Source organism: Micrasema longulum, unplaced genomic scaffold, assembly GCF_059751315.1.
Source record: "Micrasema longulum isolate JH-2025_06_02 unplaced genomic scaffold, ASM5975131v1 h1tg001519l, whole genome shotgun sequence".
Lineage (NCBI taxonomy): Eukaryota > Metazoa > Arthropoda > Insecta > Trichoptera > Brachycentridae > Micrasema > Micrasema longulum.
In genome coordinates, this window is record NW_028278702.1 from 73,740 (window position 1) to 94,307 (window position 20,568).

Sequence of the window (20,568 nt, forward strand, 5' to 3'; positions counted from 1 at the left end):
AAATAAAATAAAGATATGTTTTTAAAAATTAGAATTTGTTTATCAAAAGAAGCAAAATTAATATTTTTTTTATAAATCAACTTTCAACTGGTAACGTTCGTAAACATCCTTTAATTTTTTAAGAAATAAACAGCCGCACTGTTGAGAAGTTACTCTATCCAGCAAGGTGATTACTCCCTGTGCACGAAACAGAAAGAGAGAATTTCAGTAAATCTAAGTCAAATAATATATATTTTTTATTATCTTATAGATTAAAAGGTATTTTGCATATCCAGCCCCTCAATGTATTTGTTGAACTATGTCATTTTAAAATAATGTTTTCATTACTTAGGACGGATTGGAAAGAGTGGAAATAAATAGTTTAACTAAACTTTAGCAAAATAATGTTTTTTTCAGAGATCTTAATCTAATGGGGCCATTTTTAAACACAATTTTATAAGAATTTTACAACATATGTTTATTTAGAATACATACAATGTATTTGTACATTTAAATTCTACCATGATAGATTATAGACTTACATAGATGTTTCTTGTAGCTTTTTAAAAAATTCCAAGACAAGATTGAAAAAAAAAATGAATTAATGATACATAAGAATAAAATAAGTTGGATAGAGGTGTCTGCAATAACGAATGTAAAGAAGTTACGTTTATAATCTTATTCCCTTTCTTACTACAAACAAAAGTAATACTTTTTTAAATATAATATAAAAAGGATACTGAAGGTGAAAAATTATACTACTCCAATAGGAATATAATAAGCTTGATACAGAGTAAAGATATAATAAAATGGCCTAATTTTTCAACAAAAAAACTTTTAAATGCATTATTTTTTTAATTTAGATATTTTTATAGTTCAAAACCTTTTTATAGTAAATAAGATTTGGTACCTTTCATTATCTTTATCTTACTCAATGAGATGAAATTAAAACCAAAACATCATTGGTTTGTTTTTAATGAATTAGATATTTCCAAAATATATATTATAAAAAGTCAACAAAGCTTTTTACATTAACTAAAATGAATAAATCCATGATTATCCATATAATTATTTTGAATAGATATATTATGTATGTAATGTTCAGATTTATTTTGTAGACTTTAAAGAGTTGAATTATACATGTACACAAATAGTTCTACTCCGAGATATGTAGATAATGCAGTGTTAAAAGAAACTTATCTAGATTATGGCTAAAGACCAATGTCATTAAACGACAACAGATTACTAGGATTAAGGTTTTAGATACCTTCAAATGATATCACAGAGAACAAGAATGTGTAGAAAAAGCTAACATGAATTACAATAAAATGTGCACTAATATTCACCATTGTAAATACGACCTTGTAATTGCATGGATAAAGGATAAAGTTTCGCAAATATGATTATGGCAAATGCTTACATTTGTAGTTCAATTTCACCAGGAATGGATCAAGGTTTTAGATACCTTCAAATCACAGAGAAAAAGAATGTGTAGAAAAAGCTAACAAGAATTACAATAAAATGTGCACTGTTTAATATTCACCATTGTAAACACGACCTTGTAATTGCATGGATAAAGGAAAGTTTCGCAAATATGAGTATGGCAAGTGCTTACATTTGTAGTTCAATTTCAGCAGGAATAAGGATGTTCGAAGGAAAACGCAGATTGATAAAAAAAATATTTTTAAATATATGTGTATTATGTTTTGAATAAAATCTACAAATAAAGAACCATGTATGCAAACCAGCAAAATCACAATTTTTAAAGAGAGCATATTAAAATTTTAAAAACAAACTTGCAAATGGTTGTTAAATTTAACAAAAAAGTAATTTTACCATTGTAGTCCTTAGTTCCAGCAAGCCATGTTAGGCATGGTACTGTTTTCAAATATTTATATATATATATATATATCGTGGGGTAATAAGGAAGTTCAGTGATTTTGAATTTATTTTATGTATCGAATTATCAGCGTTATGATTTTTAAAGTTTTGTAATATAAAAATTACATTGGAAAGTTCTGCTGATTGGTACATTAGCTTACCCGAAATCTGTCACAGCATTCGTTCATTGGTTTATCCGAGTGACATAGCTCAATGTTAGTAATTAATTTTTATTAATTTTTTCATAAAATTTTGAGACACAATTAAATGAAGGGTAGGCGGAAGAAACATGCGTAGTCATGAAACCAATATTTCGAGAAAAACAATTTTTTAGTTTCAAAACCGTTTAAAACATTATCGATTAATAAAGTGCTTATCTTTTTTTTTGCATATTTGTAATTAATCAACATTTTTGAATAACTCTAAATAAATAGTCGTTAAAATGATCAGCAAAGAAAAGTAATACGCAGACTAATATAAAAATAAACCTCATTGTAGGGGAAAGAAACCTTCAAAACAATGTAATTTTAAACCAAGTGACATTCCGAAAAACATATTTTGGGTTCAGAGTTAGTTTTCATCAAGTGCCTGAACAGTATAAACGATATTAATAGCAGAATTTAAATATGGTAAAGTTATTATTTTGCCCTTCACCTGAGTCACAAATAATGTGTAACTCACAAACAGAATTACAGTAATATGTATTTTTCAACACGCACTGTTGAGATCCGTCTGACTAGCGACTGACTACGCACGTTTCTTAAAATTATGCGCGAACTTCGAATCATTATTTTCCGTATCATACCGACTGCTCGCGTTTCTTCAGCTTTGCCCAAAATTTTAAATACGTTTTGCCAATGATTGGGCGTAAATTACGATATTTTGATAAGAAACACGGATGCATACTGTAAATACCTACAACTTGGCATATTTAACTCAAATCTGTAATAATCATGACTCCGCATGTTTCTTCAGCCCACCCTTCAAATGCTCTAATTTTAACCGTGTCTAAGAAAACAATTTTTATTTACACTTTTTCATGGCACGGAATTTCCTCATTATTACAACTAAGTAACTTCAAAACCGGCATTTTTAAGTTAACCACTAAAAACACATTTTTGTATCCTCTTCCATAAATGCTACAAACAGACAAGTCGTGCATTCATATAATTGAAATATTTAAATGCATAAAGACTTATTTGTAGTATTCATGGCAGAAGATAAAAGAATGTGTTTTAATGGTTAACTCAAAAAGCCTAATTTTGATATTACTTTATTATTCCCTTTCCGCACCCAATGGTGCATAGGGTATTGGTACACCAATTGCAGTGTATCTCGATCATTTTTGTCACATAAAGGTAAGATGGTCAGTCTTACGCTTCAGGTACCAGTCCAGACTATAAATGTTCTAGTGTGAAAACACTCTTTTAAATAAATATTTCATATCAACCATGTCGGTCATCGAACCAGGGACCTCTTGCATGGTGGGCAAACGTGCCGACCATCACACCACGAGGCCGACAAAAATTACCTAGTTGTAGAAATTACCCCGCAATATAATATTTATAAGCAAATAATATCAATATGTAATAAGAAAGACAGTACAAAATATATTTACCCTTCCTACATATTATGGGGAAATTCACCTCAAATGAGGTACCCATATTTTTTTTATAAATTTCAAAAAAAAAACATATTACATTTGTTAAAGTGTGTACAACATTTACGTATATAATATTAATGTTACATTCAGCTAAAAAGTATCCAATGTGTATTTCGAGTTACATTCATCACAAGAACCTTTATAAAGATCCTTTAAAGTAATGGAAATTTCAAAATAAAGGGCTAATGTAGGTAGGGTTAAATTTTGAAAAGGGTGCTGATTAAAAAAGGTTGATATGTAAGTAGACATTATCTAATTAAAAAAAAATTGATATACATTTTTTGTTCCAACTCATTGCTGATTCAAAGGCTTTATTTATCCGCTGAAAACATTAGATATTACTGCTCCTGTACTGTAATATATATTTTTTGTAAATGCTAACTTAATTCTCTTAATTATAAAGCCTTTTTACATTCATACAATTATTAACTCACATTAAAAACACACACTTGAATAATATTGGTCAATGTAAATAATTTGCTAAATATGTATTCATTAATCAAAATTTAAATTGATTGTAACAAATGAGAAGAAATAAAAGTAAGAATAGCTTTCGTTACTTATAATATTGTAATATACCCAGATGGTGCAAGTCAAGAATGAAATTGTTAAAAAATATATACACAAAAATTCATAATCAATTTTTATTGCAACTAATGAAACTTCTTAATGTAAATAGTTACTATAAGTGACAGAGTCCAAATATGTATACAAAAATGCCCATAGTAAGATAACTGTTTAAAAAACTTAATTTATTTACACGTTAGTATCAGACAAAAAAAAACATTTAAGATAACATTATAAATACAGTCAACTTGATTATTACGAGGAAGATGGGACCGGCTGAATATGCTCGTTATAGGCATTACTTGTAATACCAGGGAAAGGTTTTTCAAATCCAATCGTCATTGCAAATTGTCACTATTGAAAATGATAATAAATGCTTACAAACATACCACTTTCTAAAATTCCGATAAATAAACATTCATATTTTTGGACAATGTTGAATTTTTTTTAAAAAACTTCAACATATTTAGCGCCAGATTCTTTTTTACAAATAATTGCCACTTTTTCGCAAATTGAATTGTTTCTGTTTAACTGTTAAAAATATTTTTGTTCAGTATGTTCGAGAAGAAGCTTGTTATAAAAGTGAATAAATGTATGGAGAAAACCACAAACTAAAATGTCAAATAATGTTTCCTCATTATATCCGAGATCTCACTATTTCCGTGATCGTTATAACCAAGTTCGACTGTACTAGTTTTAGCATTGACATACATGCATTAAAGGTATATCAGAATAAAGTATGTTGATGTGTAATAATAATTATATCAAGTAATCGAATATAAATTTTTGCTGATGGGACAGCTGTAAAAAAAAAACAGAATATAGGTATCATACAAAATTTTGTGGGAGAAAACTATCGAATGGAGAATTCAAAGCAATACGTAATATTAATAACTAGAAACGACAATATAATAAATTAAATTGATATTTTAAATGAAACATAAAATAATTCATTTTAATTAAGTTTTTGACTGTTAGGTTGGAGAAAGAAATATAAAAAGAATAATTTATTTGTCTTTTCCTCTTGTTTGATGATGTTATTTTATAATAACTTATAAATACATTTAATCTGCATAAACTATTTTCCACAAGTAATTGAATGAATATTCACTAAATTAATCGGCACAAATTCAACTATAAATGAAAATAGGATATTTATTTACACAAATTCCTAATTGAAACGGTATTGCAAGTGAAACGTAAAGGGCTGTCATTGGTAAAAATAAATAATTTATTAATAAGAGTAAATAAGTGATATATAATTTTAGTAATGGGATTTTTTTAAAATATATATACCATGACTTTAAATATGTATATCATGACGTCAACATTGCTAATAGATTTGGAGAATATAACATTACAAAATGCAAACAAAAATCATGATGTACCACAAACACAAAATACATAATTTAACATTTTACCATGCCATGTAAGCCACTTTGATACAAATGTATATACGCGGAATGTCTCATATTTCACCCATAAAATGATATTGCAAAGGTCTTTAGGTATCTAGTTAGCAAGAACAATTATTCTTAGGCTCGGGTTGATCAGTGAGTGGTCGGCCGGGTTGTGCCGGCTTGTGCTGGACACCAGATTCTGCTGCATTTAAATCTAGGCGGCCATCTTGAATACTCTGGTATATTTTCTTGGCTGTTTCCAGAAATGCTTCTTCTACATTTTCACCACTGAAAACAATTTTTGTAAGTGCTTTTTAGTATAAGAGAATAAAAATGAAGACAAAATTATCAAAAACTACAGTGCTCCGAAATTTCAGGTAGGTAGGAGGAAATCCAGCCTGTCTGCAAACATTTAGACATACTCAAAACATTGTTGAATCAACTAACTGGTAAAAGAAGAAGTAAAAAAATATATAAATTGTTTTCAAGAGTTGCCTAGTACATGATTTGGTTCAGCCGGATGAATCTCACCCACATGATAAAGGTTTCAGCTCTTTTACTTCACAAAAGTCAACAGATGGAAGAGCTGATTAAATGTGGATGTTTAAACATAGACAGAATGGTGAATGTTATACAGTGTGTAAAGTGAACACATAAACCAGCCAATGACAGGTCATAAGCCCTGTAAATGCCTATACTTCCATATTCTCTTCTCAAAAATGTTTTCCCTCTGTTGCAACAAATTTAGACAACACAGTTATTTTATTTTCGATTCGTTCAAAATTTAGAAGAAATAGATTTGTCTGTTTTTGATACGATAAATTTGTCACAAATGTTTCGTTGATAAGGTTTCGGGTTGATATTTAAATCATAAACGAAAGCAAAACATATTTCATTTTGCACCAGTTATGAATGGATTTAGTACGACGAAGCAGATAAAATCAGATGAATTAATAAACTGAAATTTGCTATTCGAACGGAACTTACGTTTTGGCACTCGCTTCTACGAACATTAGACCATTATCATCGGCAAACTGTTTAGCTTCTTCATACGTTACATCGCGTTGTCCTTCCAAATCAGATTTATTTCCAATTAGGAATATGACAGTGCTAGGGTTAGTTAAATTGCGAGTATCAGTTAGCCAGCTGCTTAGATGGTTGTAAGTTGACCTGTTGAAAAAAAAAACATTTTATCGTGTACAAGTAAAATGACAATTTCAATTTATTGACATTAATAATAACAGTAAAAATCTTTATTAACCATAGTATAAGTATACAATTGATAAATACAAAAAACTAAAACAAAGGAATACACAGTTAAATGGCGGACTTATTGCCACTTATTCATAAATAACTTAAGCTAGAAATTTAATTACACCATTAAAATTTAAAATTTGTTCACCTCCGTGTGATGTCATAGACCATAAGCGCTCCAGCGGCGCCACGATAATAAGAACGAGTAACAGCTCGGAACCTTTCTTGACCGGCTGTATCCCAAATCTGCAATTTTATTTTTTGGCCGGACACTTCTATTATTCGAGTGCCAAATTCCACTCCAATAGTGTGAGGACAATCTGCCATGACTAAAAGAGCAGAAAATTTAAGATCAAACATCAGGTTGAAAATGCTTTGTAATTTATGGAAAAAAAATAATTATTTAATCACAATTGATACTTAAACCTTTATATTATGTAACTCCACAGGGCCGATAATCGGCTCAAAGTATTCATACAAGAGTTTGTATTAAATAGACAGAGAATTCGAGAATTTAAAGGTAATGATTAGTGATATTTTTATATATGATTAACATTAAAATCAATGGTGGCATGGGTAACAGCGGCGGCAGACTAAGATAAAAAAAAAAATAAACAAATGTTTTTTTATTTGAAAACTGCTAGGGATTTTTCACGCATTTTATGCAAAATAGGCTGGGATAGATGTTAATCTACATTTCGTTAAGATAATATTAATATAAATTATAAGATCGTTTCAAATTGATATTCTGTGACTTACCATTTAAAAAAAAACAAAACATTTTTACTGATTTCTGAACCATTGATTTTAAATAATGTTTCCTTTCTATTCCTTTACTTACTTACTTAAATTTAAGAGAAAAATGAGAAAAACTATAGTAAAAATATCATACATTTTTTTTCTGTAAATTGGTGTAGCAGACAAGATTTTCCAACACCCATGTCACCAATAATTATATATTTGAAGATGTAAGAGTAATTATATGGGCCGGCTGCCATTATTCTGAAAACAAAGAGAGATCACTTATACAAAACGCAAATTTAATAAAATAGGTAAGTATATTATGTGAAAATATTATTTTTAATTAAAATATTTTTAGTTCTCAATTGGAATTTTCTGTATCAATAAGGGAAGTATTATTTTTAATAATGGGGTATATGCAGATATTATTGATAAATTGAATGAATTTATAAAAAAAAACAGAAATTAATCATATTTGTGTTCCACGAGGATATTTAATAAAACATGTTAATTTGAACAATCAGAGATTTGCAAGGTCGAGAAAAGTGCACAAATTTTCAACACATTTCACACTTCAGTTTAAATGCATATGAAAACAAAAAAAGGAGAGGCCATAATGAGACAAAGTAATGAATCACGTAGACTTTTAGTAAAATAAGGATCGTCTTGCAATTGAAGCGCTATGAAAAATATTACTCCATTGTAAATACTTACACTTCTTAATTATCTGGCACACAATAACAAAGAATTAAAAAACCTCGAATAATCAACACATCAAAATATAAATGCGATGGCTCCTAGAGAGGTGTATCATTCACAAGCCAGCGAAAAGATAACAAGTTATTTTACTCGCAAATTAATATAAAGCACTGTTTTATGGTAGTAGAGAGTAATGAAAATATCCTGGAAGATGACGTAAACACGAAATATTAATCAACGAAGGAATAAAAACCTATTTGACGACAAAAATGACAACCGACATTGCACCATAAACAATAATATTTTCACTTCAGTTTTCGTTTTCAGCGCATTTCGAAGTTGGGAGATTTTCAGTTTTCAAGATCTGAGTTCCGACAGTTCCAATGAAAACGGTATAAAACGCATAAAAAAATATTTCTTAGCGCTAATAACAATTGAATTATCGTCATCAATTATTAAACCCTTATCCGCACCTACTGGTGCATAGGGGACTGCATTACTAAAGTAAACGCAGCATATCTCGATCATCTATTACAGGAAGGTAATGTGATCAGTCTTACCAGTTCTTCCCAGATGCCAGTTCAGGGACTGTGAAATATTATACCATCAGGATAGGACCTAGGACTTCAAGCTAAGTAGGCAAACGCGCTAACCACTACGAGGTGAACTTACCACAATTCGATTTCAGGATTTTTTGCAGGTTTATTAGATGTTCATTAAATACTGGATAATTTAATTTTTTTAGGAGCCTGAGGTATTGGATAAGGGTAAAAGCAATTGAGATATTTTTGTGAAAATTTTCGCGTTTTTATGATTCACCCAAATTCATCTTCAATTTTGGGCCCATTTTTTTAGTCGTAAATAACTGTTTTAGAAAACGGGAAAAAAGTTGTACAAGAACAAGATTCAAGTCCGGAATTCCATTTACGGGACCACACACCGTTATTGCAAACGGTCTCGTATAATCATAACTAAATTATGAAGATATAGATCTGCATATTGTTGTTTATTCACACCAACAATCAATGGCTGCTACCTAATGAATTACTATCACCAACCAGCAATCATTGGCCATGAAAAAACGAACCAGCAACCATTGTGGAAACAATCATTTTTTGGAACGATTTCCAAATCTCCACTCCCACTATACCATAAACTAAAGCAAAGAAACTTTGGAATAATCCACAGACCACAGACTACAGATATCTCCACAGACTAAAAATGAAGACTGAGATTGAAGATGAAGACTTGAAGACCAAAATCGAAATCCATGTGATCTGCGAACTGTCACTTGCATGTCAATTTTAAGTGTTTATGTTTATTTTACGATTTATTGAGTCCGTATATTTATATGTATATATTATATTATCCCACTTATAGAAAAGAAAAATTTGAGTATTCGATATATACATGGTAAAGGATCACGATTCTTTTATTATTATTTTAAATTTAGCTTCGATTATACATAATTGTTAACCTGAAAAGATGAATTATATTATCATCAGTAACATATAATAACACAAAGACCATCATGGAGTCAATGTTTTATAAGAAAGCTGCGGATTATTGGTCAAAAATTCCCCCAACTCTGGAAGGCGTCTTGGGTGGTTTTGGATTTATATCGAACATCGATATACAGGGCTCTAAAACATTTTTAAATCAGTTATTTGATCTAGAAGACCCACCCCAAAAGACTATTGCTCTGGATTGCGGTGCAGGGATTGGCAGAATTACTAAAAATCTATTGATAGATGTGTGTGATAAAGTGGAGTTGGTGGAACAAAACGAAGCTTTTTTAAGAGAAGCAGAGATGTCGATTGAACCAAAGTCTAAACTCGGTCGTATGTACCCTATCGGCCTACAGAATTTTGAAACAGAAGAAAAATATGATATTATATGGTGTCAGTGGGTTCTTGGTCATTTAACTGATCCTGATTTTATACAATTCTTTATTAAATGCAAGTATGTATCATGTTACTTTATTTCCTAACATATATTTTATTATGATATTTTGAATATGTTAAGTTTCCAAATGTTTGTAGACAAATGCCTGGATTCCACCCTTTAGGGAGTGAAATCGTCATTGGCTGGTTTAAGTGGCGTATGTGACATAATTCAATCGGATGAATCTCTTCACAGCAATGAAGGTTTTAGCTCTTTAACTTCACTAAAATAAACAGATGCAAGAATTGTTACAGTGTGTAAAGTGGCAACTTAAACCAGCCGATGACGGGTCATATGCCCTGTAAATACCTAGACAGACTTCCACATTTCCTTCTCTAAAATGTTCTCCATCTCCGTTGTAATTTGTTAATATATTTCGTTCATTTTATTTTAATTATAAGAAACATTGATTTTTCCCAACATATTAATGGTTTTAATTAATTTTATTTAAGGGGAAATTATGCAGCTTATTACAGAAAACAAATCATGCAATTATAAAGCCAATTACACTATTATCAATAAATAATCTCAGTATTTTTATGTCGAAAAAATAAATTACAGTTGCAGTGCAATGAAGCGCGTAATAGATGGCATTTCAATTTGTGGATCGGACTTGACCACAAAGAATAATGCCGCTGTGTGTGATAAGAAATTGCTTTAATTACTCTGCAACTTCAAAAATTAGTCAAGACATAGTTTCATTCATAAATACAATCCAATTTATGGCATAAGTAGATGGTTATTTTAAGTACATTTTTCACATATGTCATAAGTTCTTTTCGGTAAGTTCTGCTGATTGGCAAATTGGCTTCCCGTAAATCGGAAATCTATCACAACACTCTATTATTAGTTCGTTCGGAAGAACTAGTGACGTTGTTCAAAGCAGTTGATTTATTTTTTTCATACTTTTTTAAGCAACTTTGCCGTACCATTTAATACTCAATTTTTTTACCGCGCCTAAGAAAACATTTTTAGTATCCAATTTTCCATAGCACAGAAATTCCTCATTTTTGAGGGCAACACAATGTTTCCTCTGTCTTAGATGTATCTAGTATATAAGAAATAATGTGTCTATTATATCGTCGGTGATACTGCAAACCCGCATAACCTGTTATTTTAACAAAAAAAAAAATATATGAAATAAATTCATTATGGGAGTAAGAGCTGTTAGTCTTTAATTGTTGCTATTTTTACTTTAAATAATGCTAATTTTTCTGATACTCCAGCGGTATATTTGTTGATTAAAACTTTAAAATGAAAACTTAGTAATATATTAACAGAAGACCCATGCCAAAAAAATTCATTGATAGTTACGCAGTGTCACCAACAGTACTGCAGTGTCGATATCAGTACTGCAGCGATTGAAAAAATCTATTAAGAAATATATTATACAATATATAAATTAATTGTTATGATTTTTCTTTCCAGGAATTCTTTAAGAGAAAATGGTGTTATTATTGTTAAAGAAAATGTTACATCTTCAGGTTTGCTTGAAAAAGATGATGTTGATTCTTCAGTGACAAGGTCTTTAGAACACTTGTTAACATTATTAAAAGTATCAAAATTAAAAATAATAAAGCAGTTCAAACAAAATGATTTTCCTGTAGGAATCTATCCTGTGTATATGTTCGCATTACGTCCCGGTGATATGTCACAAGAAAGAGACGAGTTGAGTTTTCATAAAATAGAAAATAAAGATTATGGAGATACTAGCGACACAAAAGATGAATGTATAATATTAGAGGAATTTAAATTGATTGAATTGCAAGAAAATAATATGTTGGAAGAAGAAAACAGTGATAGTTCATTAACCAATGATGAAATGTAAAAAGAAACAAAATCTTACTTTTGTTTTTTAATCGACTAATAAAAGTATTTTGTTTATGTTTAACATGACAGAGCTAATTTAATTTATATTTAAAAATGCATGTTGTAGTCTTATATATAATGTTTTAACAAGATTTATGCATTAAAAACAAATTTGAAAAATGATATCTTTATTAAGCTCATGTTTGACCAAAAGCATAACAACTATTTCACAATATTGTGATAACATAAAGCAGTACCATTTTTATGGCTAGATATTTTTTTTTATATATGTCTGTATGCACTTAACAAAAATATATTTATACACATAGTTTTCCTTAGTTATTGTTATTGACTTGACAAGTTCTTTTGTTAGATGTTTGTGGTTAGCTTTTTCTATTTACCTCATTGTTATTATTTATGTAGGTACCAAAATAATCATTTGTACGATTTTTGTTCCAATGCTTGTCTGCGAATATATTTCATAAATCATTGAATATTATTATAAATAAATATTTTCTTTTTAATCCAAATGACTTGACTTTTTTGTTATTATTTACTTACTATATGAAATAAACTATTGTTTAAATGTTGTAAATAGTCAAGTGTCTTAGCCACTACACCACAAAGATCTAAATATTTTACATGTAGAATTATTTGAAGATTACACATAAGTATCAGAATAAAGAATGGGCATTCAAATGTAAAGGTGCTTACACAGTGGAATCTCAATCATGTGTGTTCTTTTTGGTAAATACTGCTTAAAAATTCAAAACATCTCCTGACTTCTCCATTCAAATCTGATAACTGTTGCGTTATAACTTTCAGCATAAAACACGAAAGAATCTATTACTGTTTAGATCACAAAAAGCGCTTTTAAACAAAACAGTCATACCTGGTACACTACAAATTTTGAAATGTAGGTAGGTTTTGCTATTAAAAATTATGAGTCACTCATTGTCAAAAAATACTTTTATTTGTATAAAAAAATATAATAAAACTGTTTAATAACGATTATATAAATAATTTCTGCTGATTTCTACATATTTTACTTAATTTAAGGCTGAGTTTTACGAAAATAGTTTAACCCAGACGGTAACTGAATTGTTGTTACTCCCTTAGGAAATAATTCAGTTACTTTGTTTTCAGGAACAGTTGGTAGGACCATGCAATATTCACCAACCTGAAATTTGAAGAAATAATAACATTATACCGTGATCTTTAAGATTTAGAAGGTTTCAAAATAATATAAAAACATTAGAATACAAAGGAATTGTAGAATAGGAAGAGATTGGAATCAGGTTACGGTCCCATGGCTATTGTGGCGTAGTCACGGATCAGAGGTCTCATAAATAAGTTCAGTGAAAAATGTGATGCCATTTTTCAAAACAAACGGTAACATTCCTGATTACTGCTCCGCACATGGTTCTGTAATCGCTGCTATTTCTTGATGAATATTTTATTTCAAGTCATTCAAGGATCTAAGATTGTTGCTGTATACTATGGATTTAAGGTATCCCCATAGGAAATAATCCATTGGCGTGATGTCCGGACTTTGTGGGACATAATTTAGGTCGCCTTTTCTGGTTATCAATTTATTCGGAAACAGTTTTCGAATGACAGGCAACGATGTGCTTAAAGTGGGTAATGTCACTCCATCTTGCTGAAACCAGGTTCTCTGGTTATACCCAGCTGTAGGTCTTTACATAGAATGCAGTGTAACGAACTTCAGGAATTTTTTACAATTCTGGCTCTTTTGCGAACTGGTAGGGTGAAATTCTTTCAAACTGATACTCAAATGTTCAACATGGTCAACTTAGTTTTTAGTGACCTTGGTTGCCTGTCCGAGGTTTACTCAAAAGTGGAACCAGATTCTTCGAATTTATGCATCCACGTTCTGCATCGGTTGAGCACTCAGAGTTTTATTTACCACATAAATAATAGTGATTGCAAAACTTTAGTCACACTGATGCAGAATCATTGTTTTTGTAATATACACATACACAGAACTCGTGCTCCACTCCAGTGAAACAATCCACAGCAAATAAATTTCCAGAAACCCAGCTATTTTGAACCAACAATTATGAACCTTTTTATGGGACATCTTGTATTAACCGAGTGTGTATGATAAATATGTAAGTATGTCATTATTATTTGTTTGTAAATAAGAATTTAAATCAATAGATTTTTGGTAACAGTCAAACCCTCAATTAGATGTTTTACCTGCCAGTCAGCAGGCGTAGCAACTTTACTCTTGTCTGTCATCTGCAGTGAATCTATGGTACGCAGTATTTCACTGGAATAAAAAAAGAATTTAAAACGCAATGCTTATAAATAAAAACTCTGTATTAAAAAAACTATATTACGGTTTGATGACGAATAATTGAAAAGACACGTTGGAGTGCTAAATCGATGCATTTAAATTTGTAGATAATTGCCTTCTTCCTCCAACAGATTTTTTTGTCATCATATGTGACAGTACGCAGAAAAATTACATTATGTGTGATGAAAAAATGATTTGATTACACTACAACTGTGAAGAACAACAGACGCATTTGTTTAATTTGTAAATAAAATCTTATTTATTAAATAATTAGATCATTTTTCTTTTGGCCAGTCTCTCTTTTTGGTTGGCTGGAAGATATTTGATTTAGCAATGAACCCGCCAAAATGCATATATTTTTGTATATTATAACATGGCATTGCTCCTCAAGTCTTTGTCTACAAAAATTTGGACAAACTCAAAATACTATTAAAAAATAACTTTATATCTAAGCCGCTGAATGCTTTCAGATAAGCATAAATTGTATTTTGGATAAAATGTATATTCAACAATGTTTGATTATGTCCAAATGCTTGCAGACTGGCTGGATTTCCTCCCTAGGGAGTTGTTCATATTTAAATTTATTTCAACAGAGAGGGAAAAAGTTTTCGAGAAGGGAATATGGAAGTCTAGGCATTTACAGGGCTTATGACCTGTCATTGGCTGGTTTAAGTGGCCACTTTACACACTGTGTAACATTCACCATTCTGCCCATGTTTGAACATCCACATTTCCTCAACTCTTCCATCTGTTGACTTTTGTGAAGTGAAAGAGCTGAAACCTTTATCACGTGGGTGAGATTCATCCGGCTGAACCAAATCACCTACTAGGCAACGCCTGGAAACAATTTTCCAATTTTTATACTTCTTCTTTTACCAGGTAGTAATTCAACAATGTTTGATTATGTCCAAATGCTTGCAGACTGGCTGGATTTCCTCCCTAGGGAGTTGTTCATATTTAAATTTATTTCAACAGAGAGGGAAAAAGTTTTCGAGAAGGGAATATGGAAGTCTAGGCATTTACAGGGCTTATGACCTGTCATTGGCTGGTTTAAGTGGCCACTTTACACACTGTGTAACATTCACCATTCTGCCCATGTTTGAACATCCACATTTCCTCAACTCTTCCATCTGTTGACTTTTGTGAAGTGAAAGAGCTGAAACCTTTATCACGTGGGTGAGATTCATCCGGCTGAACCAAATCACCTACTAGGCAACGCCTGGAAACAATTTTCCAATTTTTATACTTCTTCTTTTACCAGGTAGTAATTCAACAATGTTTGATTATGTCCAAATGCTTGCAGACTGGCTGGATTTCCTCCCTAGGGAGTTGTTCATATTTAAATTTATTTCAACAGAGAGGGAAAAAGTTTTCGAGAAGGGAATATGGAAGTCTAGGCATTTACAGGGCTTATGACCTGTCATTGGCTGGTTTAAGTGGCCACTTTACACACTGTGTAACATTCACCATTCTGCCCATGTTTGAACATCCACATTTCCTCAACTCTTCCATCTGTTGACTTTTGTGAAGTGAAAGAGCTGAAACCTTTATCACGTGGGTGAGATTCATCCGGCTGAACCAAATCACCTACTAGGCAACGCCTGGAAACAATTTTCCAATTTTCATACTTCTTCTTTTACCAGGTAGTAATTCAACAATGTTTGATTATGTCCAAATGCTTGCAGACTGGCTGGATTTCCTCCCTAGGGAGTTGTTCATATTTAAATTTATTTCAACAGAGAGGGAAAAAGTTTTCGAGAAGGGAATATGGAAGTCTAGGCATTTACAGGGCTTATGACCTGTCATTGGCTGGTTTAAGTGGCCACTTTACACACTGTGTAACATTCACCATTCTGCCCATGTTTGAACATCCACATTTCCTCAACTCTTCCATCTGTTGACTTTTGTGAAGTGAAAGAGCTGAAACCTTTATCACGTGGGTGAGATTCATCCGGCTGAACCAAATCATCTACTAGGCAACGCCTGGAAACAATTTTCAAATTTTTATACTTCTTCTTTTACCAGGTAGTAATTCAACAATGTTTGATTATGTCCAAACCCTTGCCCTTCTCGAAAACTTTTTCCCTCTCTGTTGAAATAAATTTAAATATGAACAACTCCCTAGGGAGGAAATCCAGCCAGTCTGCAAGCATTTGGACATAATCAAACATTGTTGAATTACTACCTGGTAAAAGAAGAAGTATAAAAATTGGAAAATTGTTTCCAGGCGTTGCCTAGTAGGTGATTTGGTTCAGCCGGATGAATCTCACCCACGTGATAAAGGTTTCAGCTCTTTCACTTCACAAAAGTCAACAGATGGAAGAGTTGAGGAAATGTGGATGTTCAAACATGGGCAGAATGGTGAATGTTACACAGTGTGTAAAGTGGCCACTTAAACCAGCCAATGACAGGTCATAAGCCCTGTAAATGCCTAGACTTCCATATTCCCTTCTCGAAAACTTTTTCCCTCTCTGTTGAAATAAATTTAAAAATGTATATTAGCTATTTTTATTATTATATTTTATTACTTTGTAGGTATGTATGCTATAGTTACGTTTTTTTTATATAATTGAAAATCTAGCACAATAGATTAATATATTCACTAATAATTCTCATGATAAAGGACATGATGAAAAATAAACATATTGTAAACATTACAGTGTGATCGATAAATTTATCTCTGATAAGAATGTGGCCAACAAATAGTTAATAACATTATTAGCAGGTCGATGATTATGGAAATGTAACATCTGAAATATTTTTATACATGTTTTATCTAAATAGTAGATACATTAATGAAAAATGCATTAATTGTAATGTATTAGGTGTTAAAAATGAGCACCAAAAATGAAAACAATTGGTAAATTTTATGTCATTTGAAAGAAAATTTTTGCTCTATAAAATATTGTGTTTGCTTTTATTTTACACATATTATTTTATTTGATTACAAGCCTTCAAAATGGAATGTCGAGCCTTCAATTAAGCTGCCCGCAATATTTGCGCTGCTCGCAATATTTGCGCAGAATATGTGAAGATGCTATGAATTATTGACTAATTTGTTGTAAAATAATGAAGGAGAATACATAATTGACTAATTTGTTGGTGTAAACATAAGTTATGTCCGTTGTTTTCAAAATGAAGAGAACAAGAGGACACAAAAAAAAAGTCAATAATGTATTCTTCTTTATTATTTTACAACAAATTAGTCAATAATTCATAGCATATTCACTGCATACTGCGCAAATATGACAAGCAGCTTTGTCAGCTTTATTTCTCGATTGAACGCCAACAGAAAGAGGCGTCGAAAATGCTCACTTTGATCTACTAGATATTCCATTTTGAACTAATTATTATGTTCCTTCAATTCTTCCATCTGTTGATGTTTGTGAAGTTAAAGAGCTGAAACCTTTATTGATGCGGGGAGATTCAATTGGTTGAATTAATTTACCTACACACTAGGCAACGCCTGAAAATATTTTTCAATTTTTGTACTTCTAGGACTGGGTAAATTCATCAACAAAATTTTGAGTTCGTCCAAATTTTTCAGCAGGGAATATAAAAGTTCAAGTCCTTCTCTAAAATGTTCTTCATCTCTGTTGTAATATGTTAATATTGGTTGCTCCCTAGGGGGTATAATCCAGTCCTTGTAAGCAAAAATTGTGGACAAACTCAAAATATTGTTGATAATATTGTCGTCGGCCTCGTGGTGTAGTGGTCAGCGCGTTTGCCTACCATGCAAGAGGTCTCGGGTTCGATTCCCGATATGGTTGATATGAAATATCAATTTCAAAGGGTGTTTTCACACTAGAATATTTCATAATCCCTGGACTCGTACCTACAGCGTAAGGCTGATCATCTTACTTTTATGTAACAAAAATGATCAAGATACACTGTGATTGGTGTACCAATGCAGTGCCCTATGCACCATTTGGTGCGGAAAAGGAATGAGATGATGATATATGTAAAAGCAAACACAAACAAAATGTCTTGTAGAGCAAAAAAAAACTGTCTTGTAAAAGAAAAAATGTAAAAGCAAAACAATGTCCTGTAGAGCAAAAATTTTCCTTTCAAATGACATATAACCTTAATTATTTTTTTAAAGTTTTGGTGTTCATTTTTAATTTTGGAAAAAAATGGTTAACATCAAATAATTTTACAGACATCATCATCATTCTTTTATCCGCATTTAAAAATAGAGCAGGGGGCACTGCAACGGTACTCAAATCCACCGTACCAGCGATAATTTGTAATATACATAAATATACGATGATCAGTATTACGCTTTAGGCGCTATTCCAGGTACTTGGATATATTGCAGTGAAAAACCATTTAATAAATAAACATTTCACGTCAAAATTTCCAGAAATCACCGGGACTTCAGGTATCTAACTACTGCACCATGACCTAGACTAATTTTGGCTCGATTGCATTTTCATAATTTTTATCTGAGAGAAGCAGCCGAGTCACAAAAACTCATTCAGGGTTTCAGTTCTACTTTACACACAAATATCTTTTCTCGACTCCGTCAGGAATCCATTTTCAGTATACCAACCTGAAATTGCGGCCTGTAGTAGCAGGATATAAAATAGATAAACGATGTTTCTTATGAGGATCAATAATAAAGACGGCTCTGGCTGGAAGAGGTATTCCCAGAGAATCTAGTTCATCTTCATCTAACATTCCAAGTTGAACACAAAGTGTCCTGTTGGAATCCTCTATAATAGGGTACGGAAAACCCTCACTTACTTCACCTAAAGCAGAAAGATAATCACCAAAAAATCTAAATAAAGCAATACCAATTATCAATAATAAAAGATAGAAATAAATTGTAATGTAAACATAGAACGAGGAGAGAAAGTAAGAGTCAAAGAATTTAGGAAATTGTGAATATTAAGTTGTTTTCATTGTATGAATTGTTTTTTTAATTAAATTATATACATTTTACTACACAAACTTAGTTAAGTTTTTTTAACTAAATATATGAAAAATTGTAAGTATACACAGTTGATTTAATAGTCCCTACTAGGATACTCTGTTCTAAGGTAAATATAATAAATTGTTTACATTTGATTATAGGAGTTCAATATCGAGGCTATACTGACAGAATGCATTGAGTCAACAGTCATTATATATTTAAAATATTTTTGAATATAGGTGCAAGATGTTGATTTTAAATTTTGCTATGCCTAGAATAAAGGTTACTCTTTAAAAGCTTTAAAAAATTAAATAAAGATGTGGGAGAAATAATGCGTTGAAAGAATAAACAAGCTTTAAATGCGATTATCTCGGAACTTGTTTTAATGACTTAATGCATTCTGTCAGTAAAGCTATTTATTGGTACAGTATTTTTTAAAAAAATATAATAGTTATTGTAGTATAATATGTAGTTAGTAGGGCAGAATTTTATATACTAGTTGCTATAGGAAAATATTTTTTTACAGCTAAGTAAAATATGCAAAAATAAAATGTAATGTAATCTTATTAAGTATCATATAAGCAGCAGAATTCCATTTGCAGTTTTATAAGCACAATGTTTTACTATCAAAGTTTATCTAAGTAGAGGTTATAAAACAAATCAAATGTATTCTGTTTACCTGCGACGAATTTAATATCGTTAATCCATTTGAGATGCGATTCTATGGAATCGCAGGAAAGAGCGATGGGTTTCACGTTACGTTTTTTTAATTCAGGCATCAGTTGTATTACTTTAGCAAGTTCTGTTGTACAAACTGGTGTAAAATCTGAAGGATGCGAGAAAAGAATTCCCCACCTGAAATCCACATTTTCAGTTACAGAATCACAAAATGGCAGAAGTAAGTTAACACAAGTAAAAAAATAATTGACTTACGATTCTCCTAACCAATCATGAAAATGAATTTCACCAATTGTTGTTTGAGCAGTAAAATTGGGAAATGTTTTCCCTAAAGATAAAGCCATTGCTCCTGATAAAATATTTATGAAAATTAATATGAAGTTGACAAATATTGTAACAATAAATAAATTAAATATGCCCTCAATGTAATAATATGTTTAAATGCGCGTGTCTTTAATAAACTTAAAAATATAACTTTTTACTATAAAAGTAAAAAAAAAAAATATTTTGAAAATTTATTTCAAGAACTTGTGATGTATTCGCTCAAATCAAGTAAAATTTTATGAAATAAGTTACTACCGATTATTATGTTCCAGTAAAACGACTCTAACACGATTCCGGTTCGTTTCTGGTTCAACACTATATAATATGTAAAATATTGTACTCTACTTATATTTTGGCTAAGGTCGACTATTCAAAAAATGAAAGAAATTTATCT

At 31.0% G+C, this 20,568-nt stretch overlaps 3 protein-coding genes across 5 annotated transcripts; 1 reads left to right on the forward strand and 2 right to left on the reverse strand.

The window, feature by feature from the left end:
- Positions 1 to 4,153: 4,153 nt before the first annotated feature.
- Positions 4,154 to 8,496, reverse strand: Rab14 (RAS oncogene family member Rab14). Of its 2 annotated transcripts, none has more exons than XM_088236174.1 (5): positions 8,339 to 8,496; positions 7,637 to 7,746; positions 6,893 to 7,073; positions 6,478 to 6,660; positions 4,154 to 5,778 (listed from the first exon to the last, which is right to left on the reverse strand). In XM_088236174.1, the coding sequence occupies exons 2-5, from the start codon at positions 7,740 to 7,742 to the stop codon at positions 5,607 to 5,609; spliced, it is 642 nt and encodes a 213-aa protein (XP_088092300.1). In that variant the 5' UTR covers positions 7,743 to 7,746; positions 8,339 to 8,496; the 3' UTR covers positions 4,154 to 5,606. The 2 variants fall into 2 exon arrangements, with proteins under 2 accessions (XP_088092300.1, XP_088092301.1); XM_088236175.1 differs by having other exon boundaries at positions 8,200 to 8,496.
- Positions 8,497 to 9,412: 916 nt separating this feature from the next.
- Positions 9,413 to 12,472, forward strand: Ntmt (N-terminal methyltransferase). Its single transcript, XM_088236170.1, has 2 exons — positions 9,413 to 10,146; positions 11,557 to 12,472. The coding sequence occupies exons 1-2, from the start codon at positions 9,716 to 9,718 to the stop codon at positions 11,954 to 11,956; spliced, it is 831 nt and encodes a 276-aa protein (XP_088092296.1). The 5' UTR covers positions 9,413 to 9,715; the 3' UTR covers positions 11,957 to 12,472.
- A 416-nt stretch (positions 12,473 to 12,888) lies between these two features.
- Positions 12,889 to 20,568, reverse strand: Prx6a (Peroxiredoxin 6a). Of its 2 annotated transcripts, none has more exons than XM_088236171.1 (6): positions 20,430 to 20,568; positions 20,106 to 20,199; positions 19,852 to 20,027; positions 18,810 to 19,008; positions 14,158 to 14,230; positions 12,889 to 13,117 (listed from the first exon to the last, which is right to left on the reverse strand). In XM_088236171.1, exons 2-6 carry the CDS (start codon positions 20,192 to 20,194, stop codon positions 12,992 to 12,994), a joined length of 663 nt encoding a protein of 220 aa, XP_088092297.1. In that variant the 5' UTR covers positions 20,195 to 20,199; positions 20,430 to 20,568; the 3' UTR covers positions 12,889 to 12,991. The 2 variants fall into 2 exon arrangements, with proteins under 2 accessions (XP_088092297.1, XP_088092298.1); XM_088236172.1 differs by having other exon boundaries at positions 20,520 to 20,535.

Bases quoted from the DNA above. Each gene is read 5' to 3' on its own strand.
- Ntmt (XM_088236170.1), top strand. From the start codon at position 9,716: ATGGAGTCAATGTTTTATAAGAAAGCTGCGGATTATTGGTCAAAAATT. The intron at 10,147-11,556 runs GTATGTATCATG...TTTTCTTTCCAG, and splicing joins CAATTCTTTATTAAATGCAA to GAATTCTTTAAGAGAAAATG.
- Prx6a (XM_088236171.1), bottom strand. From the start codon at position 20,194: ATGGCTTTATCTTTAGGGAAAACATTTCCCAATTTTACTGCTCAAACA. The intron at 14,231-18,809 runs GTTGGTATACTG...TTTTTATTCCAG, and splicing joins ACTACAGGCCGCAATTTCAG to TGAAATACTGCGTACCATAG. The intron at 13,118-14,157 runs GTAAAACATCTA...TTCAAATTTCAG, and splicing joins CTACGCCTGCTGACTGGCAG to GTTGGTGAATATTGCATGGT.
- Rab14 (XM_088236174.1), bottom strand. From the start codon at position 7,742: ATGGCAGCCGGCCCATATAATTACTCTTACATCTTCAAATATATAATT. The intron at 7,074-7,636 runs GTATGATATTTT...CTGCTCTTTTAG, and splicing joins CCAATTTACAGAAAAAAAAT to TCATGGCAGATTGTCCTCAC. The intron at 6,661-6,892 runs GTGAACAAATTT...TTTTTTCAACAG, and splicing joins GTCTATGACATCACACGGAG to GTCAACTTACAACCATCTAA.